This window comes from Mus musculus, chromosome 19 (assembly GCF_000001635.26).
Source record: "Mus musculus strain C57BL/6J chromosome 19, GRCm38.p6 C57BL/6J".
Lineage (NCBI taxonomy): Eukaryota > Metazoa > Chordata > Mammalia > Rodentia > Muridae > Mus > Mus musculus.
In genome coordinates this window covers 8617721-8630581 of record NC_000085.6, presented here as the reverse complement: position 1 = coordinate 8630581, position 12861 = coordinate 8617721, and the positions used below count along the sequence as shown (strand labels likewise).

The following is a 12861-nucleotide window of genomic DNA, read 5'->3' as shown; positions in this document are numbered from 1 at the left end:
TATTCTGTTGGGCTCCATTTTCAAGTCACTGTCCCCTGAATCAAAGTCCAGTGTGGGTAGGTCTCACTAGCCGAGTCTCAGCCTTTTGGCTGCATTTTGGTCACATGGAGTAGCAGGAAGTCCAAAGTCAAGGGGTCACATCTGGTGAAAGTCTTTGTGTTGGTGAGGAGCCTGCAGCATCCCATGGTGGCTGCCCAGGGCAGCACATGGCTGCATAGAATCCAGAGTATTATGTGTTAGCTATTCGCATGGGTGTGACCCAGCATCTCACTGTGGTTTGATATTCATTTTCCTGAATTATAATGAGGTTGATCATTTTTTGTGCTTATTGCCTGTTCCTGTATCTTCTATGGCAAAGCCCGTGTTTATGGATTTTTGGCTGTATTTGGATTGGGCTGCTTGAGTTCTTTTTACTGAGTTCTAGGAATTCTTTTTTTAAAAATTCATTCTATTCTCTATGTCTGTAGTTAGAGATCAAAACATAACTTTCAGGAGTCAGTTCATTGCTTCCAAAGTGGGTTACAGGGACAGAACTCATGTTGTCAGGTTTGTGTGGCCAGTGCTTTTATCCCCTGAGCACCTCACGGTCCCTAGACATTCCCTTCGCCTGCCTATCTAACTATCTATCAATCTATCAATCAATCAATCTATCTATCTATCTATCTATCTATCTATCTATCTATCTATCTATCTATCCTTGTTTGTTTGTTTTTGAGACAGTCTTATGTGGCCGAGTCTGGCTTTGAGCTCTCTATGTAACTGAGGATGACCTTGAACTCCTGATCGTTTGTGTACTGGGACTGTAGCACCACATCTGGTTTGTTTGCAGTACTTAGGTAGATAAGCCCTCTACCAACTGAGCTGCATCTCCACCGCTAGGAATCCTCTTTAGATTCTGCAAACCCATGGTCCCTGCTGCTTGATTACCTCTCTCGTCTCTAGAAGCTTTCGAGTTCTCAGTTCTGCAAACTCTCACTGCCTTGGCCACCTTGGATGTCTCTTTTGTTCTCAACTTTGTGAGATTGCTTGTCTCTATTTGGGACCCTGCTTCTGTACTGAGGTCCAGGATCTGCTCCCAGGAATGAGGGTAGCTCTCATATCATTTGTTCCCTTTCTCATAGCAAGTATAGCCTGGTGCTTCCTAGTGTTTGGTGTCTGCACTGCGGTTCCTTTAGTTTTCCTGCTACATTTCCTTCAGTTTTCTAGTTGTTGACAGTAGAAGAGTTCCTTCAGATCCTGTGCTCCCTGATGGTTGGAACTGTTTTCTCCTCCATTCTCAATGCTTTTAGAACAACAACCATGTTCCTTATAAAATTACAAGTGGAGAGTTCAAGTAGAGGTCAGTAAGTGGCATTGGGATTGGTCAAATCTATATGTCAAGGAGTATCATAAAGCCCAGGGGTAGTTCTAGCTTTCCATTAGATTGCTTTGGGTCTCCTCAGCCATAGCTTTCCGTAGTGGCTTTGAGACATTCCATCTGATCATCTAGCATTATCTACCACCTACATCTAAACTATAGCTATCTTGGGCCCTTACAGATGCGATATAGCACAGTGGGCTTCTCTTGAGGAGGAATTTAAATGAAACAGGGTGAGACTAGATTGGAACTGGAGGAGGAAACAGAGCCTCAAGATCATGTAGCTTACTACTTTATTGGTTTGCAACAGATTCAGCTACTGGCATGTAACCACATCTGAGCTGCATGGAGATAGCCCTCAGAGATCACTGAGCATTTTTGTAGGGGGAGGCCGGGGGCACAGGTCCATGCAGGGTTTCCTACATGAGTACTAGGCTGACCTCATACTCACTGTAAGACCCAGCTCTTCCCCCCTGTGCCTCTTGAATCCTGGGATTGCAGGTGCACATCAGCATGCTTGGCTTACTAATGCTGAGGCTAGAGCTCAGGGCTTCCTGCCTGCTAGGCAAGTGCTCCCACCAGCTAGGCTACATCTCCAGCCCCAGTGCAGTATTTTTCTTTTGCTCCTATACAATTTTGAAACACCTGTGCAAGGATTTTGTGGAGGTTAAGGGGTTGGGGATAGGCAGATGAGGATTTAGCAGAGGGGAGTTTAGGAGTTCCAAAATATCTGCAGGAAGTGGGGGTCAGGCAAACCCTGTGAATTTGACAATAGGACCCTTTCCCTACCTAGGCATTACAGTTCCACCCCTACCAAAAATATAATAGATGGGAAAATAGAGTATCTACTGGGTGTCCTGGAGGAAACTAACAAAAGACATCATCAGTTTCCTATTGCTGTTCATAAGAAAGCATTGCAAATATAGAGGCTTAAAACAGTCCAGTTTATTCTTGTATAGTTAGAGGCTGGATATTGAAGGTTGCTATGTCAACAGGGATGTGTTCCTTTTGGTGGTTTCAAAGAAGAATCCATTTCCTTCCTATTTAAGCTCCCGGAAGTTTCATTCCTTGGCCTGGAGGCCCATACCACATATTTATTCATTTGATAATGCTAAATGTATCTATTTGATTGAAAATGATCAGAAGTTACTTTAATTTGCTAACAACTAATTGAAGCTTATTGTCTCTGTCTTGAACTGATTTTTATTTTTCATTCCTTCTTGAGTCACTCCACCCTCTTGATTCTTCTGTTATATCTGCTGTCCACTGATCTGTCTAACTGCCTTTGTAATCATATTGGGCTAACCCAAATAATTTAAGATAGTTTCTTCACTTCGAAATCATTAATTTAATTATATCTGCATGTCATTTATGTTTTAGGCCACACAATTGAAAGTTCCAAGGAGTTTGTGTAGACCTCGTCTAGGGTTCCTCTGCACAGCCTGATCTAGGGCAGGAAGCTTAGCTGGTAGAGACTCTGTCCTCTAAATCTCTCTGGGGTCGGGAAACATCTTTGAAGGAGGAAAAATCCTGTAAGGAAGGGCTTTGGACTAAAAGCCTGTGTGGAACCTGGAATGATGAGGTGAAGCCCTGAGCAGGAGGAGAACTCTACCAGGACCAGGAAGTTGAGAATTCAGAGTGTTCCATCTTGGTCAAGTCACAGAAGATGCTACAAGGTCCCTGACACACTGACTGAAAAGAGACCAAGATAGGAATCAAAGGGTACTATTTTCAGATTTGAGCATTGCGGCACACGCCTGGAATGCTTGCATTTGGGAGGTGGAGGCAGAAGGCTCAAGGTTCAAAGTCACCCTCAGCTACTTAGTCAGGTCAAGGCCAGCTAGGGATGAGACCCTGTCTTAGTATTTCCATTGCTGTGACAAAATACCATGACCAAAAGCTACTTAGAGAGGAAAGGGTTTGTTTCATCTTACAGCTCTCAGGTCACACTCTGACATGGTGGGAAGTCGGGGCAGAGACTGTAGCAGAGGCTGTGGAAGAACACTGCTCACTGGCTTGCTCAGCTTGCTTTGTTATAGCAAACAGGACCATCATCCCAGGGGCAGTGTTGTCAACAGTGGTCTGAATCCTCCTACATCGATCATTAATTAAGAATCTGCCCTGCACAGGCTTGCCTTCAGGCCACTTATAGAGACATTTTTTTTCAGTTGAGGTTCTTTCCTTTCAAATGACTCTAGCCTGTGTCAAGTTAACAAAATAACTAGCTAGATAAGACCCCTTATCAGGAAAACTAAGAAAATGAAACCAAAGAGGATAAACTGAATTAATACATTTAAATTGCTGAAGCTACCACCTGGCATATAATTAACACTCAGTGTTTGGTCTCCCTGGCTGTTAAATACTGTCTGGTCCTCGTCTCACTCCTCCACCAGCCCCTGAACCTACAGGAAGCAGAGCAACGTTGAAAACCCATCAAACACAGGAAAGATTAGGTTGGCTAGTGGTCTGAACTTGCAGGGGACAGGATCCTGACATCACGCCTATAAGCATCTATCTCTTTTGCTGCTAGAAGTTTCTGTCTGCTCTTACAGCAGGAGAAGAGCCCAGGGCAGAGCCTCTGACTGCTGATTTCACTTCAGTTTCTCATTAAATTCTGATTTCTGCAAAGGGAAGAGACAGAAAACATGTAGTTAAAACAGAAATGGTTGGATAGGAGAGGTAGAGAAGAAGAGAGAGGGACCAAGGTAGAAGAAATTTATTTAATTGTCTGGGATTCTTTGCAATGTCCTGGAGGTGGAAGGGACAGGAGCTGGAGGAGTGACCACTGAGCTGGAAGATGGCTGAGGAAGAGCTCATTCTGCTTAAGAAGCTGCACACAGTTAGAGCTTTTGTTCCTAGTAGGTCTATTGAAGTGACCTTTGGGGAGGCATTTCTCTGAATGGCAGGCTCCGCATTTAGATGGCCCAGTCCCTCCACTCACTCCCCCTCCTCATAGATGGTGGGACCTGCAGAACCCCACTCCCTTTAGTGCTGTGTGACGCCCTCTCCATTTTCAGAGTCCGTTCTTCTCTTGTGTTGAGACCTGGAGTGGTATCATCTGCTTCTGCTGTTCCAGCTGCTGTTGCTTCTGCTTTCCTCTGCTCCTGGGGAAGGAAAGCAGATATTTGGGTTTGCAGCCTCCTGTTTGGGTCGGGACTGGGCAGGGTCTCCCCTCAGCTGTGATTAGCCATCTGCTATCTGCTCTCAAATGGCAACCCCCTTCTTCCTGGAGCAGAGAGACACAAGGATTATGGGAGAATCTTCCACTTGGAGACAAAGGGGCAAAGCTCTGATATGGAAGAGGAAGCCTGGGTCTGAGCCTCAGTGCTACCCCCGCCTGTGTAGGTGACCTGGAGTAAGTCACTGATCCTCTTTGGGGTATACCTACCTGCTCTTCAGGTCCTGCACTGTATCAGGCAGCGGCTGGCCCAAGGTCTCTGGCAGCAGGGCAGTGACAGCGCTGGCGGCCACGGGGACAGCGCCGAAGATGAAGAGAGGTATGGAGGGGTAGAACTCGGCAGTCATGCTTATCAGTGGGCTCACTATGCTGCCCACCCGGGCCATGGTGCTGCCCATGCCCAGGCCCGTCTGCCTGTGGTCAGATAGGTGCTGGTTAGAGCTCTGGCATGGGTACCTGTGGGCCATATTTGGAGCAGGGCAGTTCCCTGCTCCATCCTTGTGCCTTCCTTCTCCTGCTTGATTAGCAAATGATTCCACATTTTTGTGTTTGGCTGTTGTTTGTGCTGGAATCAAAGCCAGGCAGGGCTTTGCATAGGCCAGGCAGACGATTTACTACTGGAATCCCCAGGCCCTTGTGGTCACTTTTAAAACAAAAAGGGAAATTGAGAAGGGCCGTGGCCAGAGAATCGAGAGACTTGAAACTGAGTTCTGCCTCTCTTCTTAAGCTGCTGTGTGACCTTCAGCCAATTTCTTTACAGTCTCTGGGCTTCAGTTTTCAACTGTCACGTGAGACCATTGGGTAAGATCAGGGATTCTGGAATATTCCCCCCCCCCCCCCCGGCTTGCTAGATATGGACCTCTGGACCTCTGGACCACACAGCAACTGCTCTGCCCCGAGCTATACCCCATCACACCTGCATACCGTATGAATCATAGATGTCTCCATCACACAGAAACCTATTAGTTAGGATTCCCAGGGGAAGGAATCTGGAAGTTGCATGTTGCTTGTGTGTTAAGAACATTTATTCTCTATGAGAGCTGGCAAGATGGCTCAGTGACTAAGAGCGCTGACTGCTCTCGTAGAGGAGCCAGATTCAGTTTTCAATACCTACATGGCAGCTCATAACCATCTGTAATTCTGGTTGTAGTGGGTCTGACATTCTCTTCTGTGCCAATGGGCACTAGGCATGTACATGACATATGTACATACATGTGGGCAAAATGCTCATACATTAAATAGAAATAAATAAATCTAAAAGTAAATCCTGCTAGCCGAAAACATTCCCTATGAGAGAAGAGGTTAAAAACATCGACTCAAGAGGCAGCGTGGGGTTCACACACGAGCTGTGTGGTCTTAGAGAAGACGCTTAACTTCTCTGTGTCTCTGTTTACACGCATGTGAAAGGAAAAATGATATTGTCTATTTTGACCTGTTTTGAGAAATAAGTGAGTTAATACTTGTGAAAAGATTAAGACAGTGCTTGGTACACAATACATGCTCTACCTGAGTGCTTGGTACATAGAACACACTGTCTAGAAGTCATAAAGTCGTGGAATAGTATCCAAGATGCCTCAGGGTTTGCATCCCAGCACCATGACCTCTCAGGCCTTTGACATTTCATGTGATGCTTGCATTCAATTCTTAAGGTAGACATATTGTTGTATGTGTTAACATCTTTCCTGTCTTACCATAAAGTAGTGCTGAGTTTGCTCGTATGGCTGGGATGTTGTTAGGAGTGGTTCAAGTAGGAAGTTGCATGTGTGTTTGTGTCTTTGATTTCAGGTATACTGCTTGGTTTAAGATGAAGTTTAGATATGATCACAGCTTGTATCTTGTGTTCCAGGGTCTTCAATTCATTGCCTCTTGAGATGTGACTCTCTACCCTATTCGAATTGGTAACATCTATATCTCCTCTAGGGTTAGGTGATGGCTAGATAGCTATACCTCTGCCAGCCAGACCCTGACATGTGTAACTGAGTGGTTCCTATATATATTGCTCCAGTGAATGGTTTTTGGAGATGTTCTAGGTACTAGACTATATTCTGGGGTTCTGGCTTTAATGTGAGCAAGGGACTGCCTTTCCCTAGATCCTCCATGTACTGGGGTCCCACTTACCGAATCATTGTGGGGTACAGCTCTCCGGTGTACAGGAAGATGCAGTTGAAAGAGGAAGCCAGACAGCCTTTCCCTAGTACAGCCAGGGATGTGCGAATGATTGTATGGCCTAGAGAGAGAGAAATGGGGAAATGGGGAGCACAGGGAGTGAGATAGGAGGGACTGTTTTTTTCTTCTTCTGAGAAGTTGGGTTATGTCTGAAGGGGTAGGGTGGGTGGGGCTGAGAGCTGAGAGACTGGCAAGTGCTCACCCCTCGGTATTATGCCATTCACTAGGATACAGATGCCTGCCAGCAGCAGGGAGGCCAACTGTGCAGGCCGGCGGCCCATGGAATTGATGACTAGGAAGCACACAAACTTGGCAGGCAGGTCCACAGCGCCGAAAATCACCTGGATAAGGTACATGCTGACCCCAAAGCCCTGCAGGTCCATGACCAGCCCGTAGTAGGCAAAGCTAGTGGCAAACCTGGAACAAGAGAGAAGGATGTGGAGCTGGTTAGATGGGCTTAAACAAGGGTGCTCATAGCTGGGCAGTGGTGGCGCTTGCCTTTAATCCCAGCACAAGAGGGCAGATGTATCTTCGCATTCAAGACCATCCTGACCTACAAAGTGAGTTCCAGGACAGCTGGGGGCTACACAGAGAAACCCTGTTTTGAAAAACTAAAATCAAACCAAACCAAATCAAACCAAAATCAACCAACCCCCCACCCCCGCAAAATAAAACCTCCAACAAACCAAACCAAACCAAACCAAACCAAACCAAACCAAACCAAACCAAACTAAACTAAACCAAACCAAACCAAACCAAACCAAACCAACAAAAATCAAGGATGCTCTTCTGTAAATACAGAGATGCATGGAGTATCCTGTTTTGGGACTTGGGATCTGCTGCGGTTATCACTTCTTTAGACTCATAACAACTACATATTCAAACTGCACAGTTGCAATATTGGGGCAGCCCTCCAATCCTGTGCTAATGACACCCCAGGGAGTTGGGGAACTTTCATTTAGTTGCTAAGTAGGGTTTATACACTTTCAGTCTTTATCTTATCTGCTGGGCTGAGGGAGGACAGGTGTAAGCTACATCAAGGTGCTGGAAAAGGCTGGAATCCTCTGGGATTTATCTGTATTTCTGGGATGAATGTTTAGGGCTGCACAGAGCTTAGGTTTAGGGAGAGAACCCTCTACAGAGAATAAACCCAAAACTGGCATCAAAGAATCCTTTGGTAAGATTGTTCCTCTGACCATGCCCCATTTAACTGTCACGGGATTACCATGGTGACGCATGAGAAAGAGAGAGAGAGAGAGAGAGAGAGAGAGAGAGAGAGAGAGAGAGAGAACGAACATTGCACAGGGAAAAGAAGAGTTGAGCTTATATCATCCTTGTCCTGAGTTGTGGGGAATATGTGTGGGTTCTCTGATGCCTGTGCTGGTTTCCCTCCAGGCAATAAAGTCCCTGTTTTCCAAATCACACTGGTCTGACCTCACAACAGAAGTCTGTGGGCTCTGGAAACCACTGGTTCTTATGAGGTGGTTTATACTGGAACAGGGCTGGGAGAAATGCTGGGAAACTAGTGACCAGTTTGAGCCCAGGGACTGGGTTGAGCTGGAAGATGATTGTTTCTTTGAGGCTCTCGCAGATCTACTGATTTTTCCTCCCCTTCCCTCCCCTCCCCTCCCTTTCCCACCCATTTCACCCATGCCTTCACCCAGCCTGCTTTTCATCTTTTTGATCAGCCTGCTTGTCCATTAGTGTGTCTGTCTGAGCTTACCACAGCATAGAGAGGCAGAGGAAGAGGCGCCGAAGCGTGGGGCAGCGCAGCAGCTCCATGGCGGAGGCCTGGCCTTTGTTTAGAGTCAGTTCCTTCTGCAGGCTGGTCTGGAGCACCTGATGGCATGAGCGTGACTCAGGGCCTGCATTTTTCCTAGGGGAACCTTTTGTATAACCTCTGAGGCTTGGGTCTTGGTACTGGGACTTGGGTTGGAGCTCAGGCGGTGTCTAGGAACAAACGAATCTTACCTCTATACTCAGCTTAGCCCCCTCTTCTTGTTTCCCGTTGATGCGGGCCACTCTCTGCAGGGCTCGGAGGGTGAGGTCCAGCCTTCCAGAGGAGGAGTACCAGCGGGCTGACTCAATGAAGAACCTGGCAGTGAGGATGGAGAGAGGGCAGATGTTGGCATGGTCTCAGTTTCAGTCTTCTGGGTTAGAGGTATGCAGTAGGGTTTTATCTATGTTTTGGGGACCAGAGCCCTTGCCAAGAACCCTTTAAGGACAAAAGTCAGCTTGTTAAAGACCCATTTTCCAACCCAGAAGCCCAGCTCTTGGGTGCTGTGTAGAGGCATGCCAGCAGGCAGGGCAAACTGTGGGGTGCCAGAGAACTGCCACCTTCCTTCAGGGCAAAACCTACCCCAACCTTGGCTTCAGAATCTACTCAACAGAAGCATTGGCTTGGGGTCAGCTTTATGACTTGATGAGCTCTCGGGAGGTTTGTGCCAAGCTCTGGGAGATGGCCTGTCCCTTGTAGCACTGTAGACTTCAGGCAATCTTTCCCACCCCAGATCCCACATACCAAGAGTAGATGAAGGCAACGAAAAAAGGCACAGAGACCGCAAGCTGCAGGTGGCGCCAGTGGGGCACAGCATAGGCGATACCAGCCAGGAGGAACTGGCCCAAGCTGTAGACATAGCCAATCAAGGTGCCCACATAGGCACGGGTGTGAATAGGCATCCACTCCATGTCTAGAAAGGGTTAGAGTAGAGTGGTGGGAGTCATTGGGCTGCTAGATGGGAGGAAACCTCTCTTCCCCCCTCCCCTCAATCGGGTTCTTCCCTGATGCCGTAGAAGATGCATCGGTGAGGTTGGGTGCCAGGGTAGGGAGAGTGGAGACACTAAGTGGAAGTAGGAATTGGGAGTCAGATTCAGGATTCCCCGGAACTGGCCTCTCCATACTCCTGCTGCTTTTTGGCCCTGCCCTAAGGGCCTGACCATAGCCCCTTTGCCTGACCACTCAAGTCTGTTCTCAGCAGAAAGCACTGCCTTTCTCTCAGTCCCGGAATGGATTCACCCTCAGTGGTCAGAGCTCGGCTTTTTTCCATCCTGGAGCATCAGTCCAGGTAGGAAGGGGACCACTACTCTGCTAAGGTCTCGAGAGGAAGGGTTGGGCTTCTGATGGACTTCTGATTCTACTGCTGGGGTACACTTGAGTATTTATTTTGACTTTGGAGCCTTAGGCATGTCTTAGCTCTAGCTCAGGCTTAGCTAGTTCCTTTCATCTAGAGAATTGTGAATTCCTGAATTTCTTCTGGGCTTGAGGGATGACCACAGGTAAATTTTGTTTCTTCTTCCCAGCCTTAGATTCATTATCTGGGAAAGTGTGTGTGTGTGTGTGTGTGTGTGTGTGTGTGTGTGTGTGTAAAATCTACTAGAGGAATCACACTGATGGTTTATGAATATACTATTGTTGGTCACTAAGTGTGTTTGGTGCAGATGATGCTGGCTCATCCTTATTTAGGAATATTAGACTAACCACAGTATTAAAATAATTATGATATTTTATATTAATTTTAAGAATTGAGAGTGATCTGGGCGTGGTGGTGTGTGTCTGTAAACTCAGCATTTGAGTGAGGGGAGCTGAGTGTTGTGAGTTGGAGGCTACATAGTAAGACCACGAATCAAACCAAACAAGTCAACAATGCCAACGAAAACAGAGCGAGATCTGACTTCTTGGCTGGGAGTGCCTTTGCTATTTTTAGATAGGATGTTTCTTTTTTTTAAAAAAATTACTATTTTTTAAAATGTATCCTCTCACTCTATCTTTTCTGTGTGTCTGTGTGTGTGTCTGTGTGAGTGTGTGTCTGTGTGTGTGTGTGTGTGTGTGTGTATGTGTGTGCTTGTCATGACAAGTGTGTGGTAGTCAGAGGGCTACCAGCTTGCAGCAGTTGGTTCTTTTCTTCCACCATGTTGGTCCTAGGGATTGAACTCAGGTCATCAGATGTGGTGGCAAGTGTCTTTACCCATTGAGACATCTTGCAACCCCCACCTTCTTTGCTACTTATCCTAGACTGGCCTAGAACTCATTTATATAGACCTGTCTGGCTTCACACTGGAGACAGTCCTCTCACCTCTGACTCCAGAGCACTGGGATAGTGGGAACATGTCACCATGCCTGGTCTGTCTTATTAGCCTTCCGATCTAGTTGGATACAGTCTTCACTACTCCTAAGGTCTCCTGCACCTGCCTTGTCTTGGGCACTCTGAACACAGAGTTGGCAATCTCATTCTAAGTGAGAGGGGTCAAGGTGGTGTGAACTATGGGCTGTGGAAGGCAGTGTTAATGTTGACTAGAAAGGCAGATCTAAGGGAGATATTGGATTGAGAGGAGGTGGGGCTCAGAGGTGAGGGCTTTGGGAGAAGGCTGACAGGACTGTGTGTTGAGAGGGGACATGACGAGCAGTCCTCACTTAGTGTCATGCAGTTGATTGCAATGCTAGCCAAAGACATGCCCGAGAGGAGCCGGAAAATGCAGTAGACAGTATAGTTGGGTGCATAGGCTGCACAGGTTCCCGACACAGCTGTTTGCAGGTAGTTCAAGATCAGCACCTTCCGACGGCCCAGCCTGTGAGGGAGGGAAGACCTGTGTCAGGGGCCAGGCTGAGCTACACAGGAGAGGAGTAGCTGCCTAGGGTGATGCCCCAGGCTGCAGTCTTCTGAGGACCTAAGAAGAATCCTGAGTCTTGCACTTATGCCAGCCACTCTTGCCTTAAAACCAGCCAGGGGCCCCCAATCCCAGTTTAGCCCAGCTCTTTGGCTTACCCAGGACTGACCTGTCCGCCAGGTAGCCAAACATCATGGCTCCCAGTAACACTCCCACCATGAACAGGGACTGGGCCAGCTGGCGGAAGGCCCGATGAGAGCACACAAGGTTCCACTGTGGGGAGAGGTAAGCCAGGGTTGAACAGAGAAGAGCACGATGCAGGGAAACCCTTCAACCTCCTCTAGGAAGGCCTCCAGGGTCCATGTCACCCTCTTTCAGTAATGATTCTTTTTGCTGTTTGTCTCACAGTTCCTGAGAGGTAAGATCACTTACAGCACTCATCACCTTCCGCATCCACCCTTTCTACAAATACCATTCTCTTGAATGTTTTAATTTCATCTTCTGATCTTGGCCCCTGAGAAACTTTGACTCTGTGTGTGTGTGTGTGTGTGTATGTGTGTGTGTCTTCCCCTTTGTCTGTGTAGGAGGTGAAATAGTGTCACATGGAGAGAAAGCCCCAAAATTCTTACCTCAGTCACGATGGTTGAAGGGAAGGTGCTGTTGTCATAGACCCAGCCATCAAGGCAGGGCTCTGTGACTCCGGTGCCATTGGCCTCTGTGCCATTGTGCGGGAAAGGAAAGCGGAGGCAAGATTCGGGTCGTCCTTGCTTGTCCAGGGGCAGCCAGGCCTCCAGACCTCCATCTTTGCTGAGGTTGGCATTAGCAGGTGGGCGGCAGTGGTGAGCGGGGATAGCAGCAGTGAAGTTCTGCAGGGTGTTGTGGGAAGCCATCAGCAGTAGGGGAGCAACCACCATGGTGACCTGGATCAGCTGGAAGCGTCCGACACCCCCCACCTGTTTCAGGAGGTCATTGAAGGCCATGGGGCTGGGCCAGGCTGAGTGGTCAATGCCTGAGGACCTCCAGTCCTAGGACCTCTGTCTGTCTGTCTGCTGCCCTTTGCCTGAGGAGTAGGGCTGCCACTGCCTCTGCAGCTGAGTGACTCCTGGAGTTGGAGCTGAGCCGGTTCTGTGGCGAGACAGCGGGCTGGTGGGCTGCCCCTCCTTTCTCTCTCCCCTGGTTCTGGCCCTCCCTTGCCCTCGCCTCTTTTCTTCACTTCGGGGGTCTGGACAGCTCAGCTTTCAGGGTCTGCTGGAGCCCTGACTCTTACGCAGGCAGCGTTTAATCTTTGTCCTGATGACAATGAGTTAAAGTGTGACTTGGTGTCAGAAGGATTAACCCTGTGAGTATTCCTTGTGTCAGTGGAATTTCTCCAATTGGGAATGAAGGGCAAGGGAGGATGGATGAGACTGGGAGTGAGTGGACTCACCAAGGGAGGCCATTTGGGCAACAGATGCAGAAGGGGAAAGGTGGGACCTCCTGTCTTTTTTCTATTGGGCAGTCTGTGCTCTGGGAAATGTGGTGGCCTTCTGAAGGGTTTCTGTGGATACCATAGTCT

At 47.9% G+C, this 12861-nt stretch overlaps 1 protein-coding gene and 1 long non-coding RNA gene across 3 annotated transcripts in view; one reads left to right on the top strand and one right to left on the bottom strand.

The window, feature by feature from the left end:
- Nucleotides 1–2282: 2282 nt before the first annotated feature.
- On the bottom strand, nt 2283–12586 carry Slc22a6 (solute carrier family 22 (organic anion transporter), member 6). The gene is made up of 10 exons (NM_008766.3): nt 11936–12586; nt 11476–11579; nt 11113–11267; nt 9223–9391; nt 8673–8796; nt 8425–8540; nt 6904–7118; nt 6654–6762; nt 4746–4949; nt 2283–4461 (listed from the first exon to the last, which is right to left on the bottom strand). The coding sequence occupies exons 1-10, from the start codon at nt 12284–12286 to the stop codon at nt 4371–4373; spliced, it is 1638 nt and encodes a 545-aa protein (NP_032792.2). The 5' UTR covers nt 12287–12586; the 3' UTR covers nt 2283–4370.
- The window catches only part of Gm36394, a 10807-nt gene continuing 7170 nt past the window's right edge, over nt 9225–12861 (top strand). The window contains exon 1 of one of the 2 annotated variants that reach the window (XR_386536.4): nt 9225–9766. This is a non-coding gene — a long non-coding RNA (predicted gene, 36394). Of the gene's footprint in view, nt 9767–12550; nt 12646–12861 lie in introns of those variants that run through there. The other variant, XR_877710.3, reaches the window with a different exon arrangement.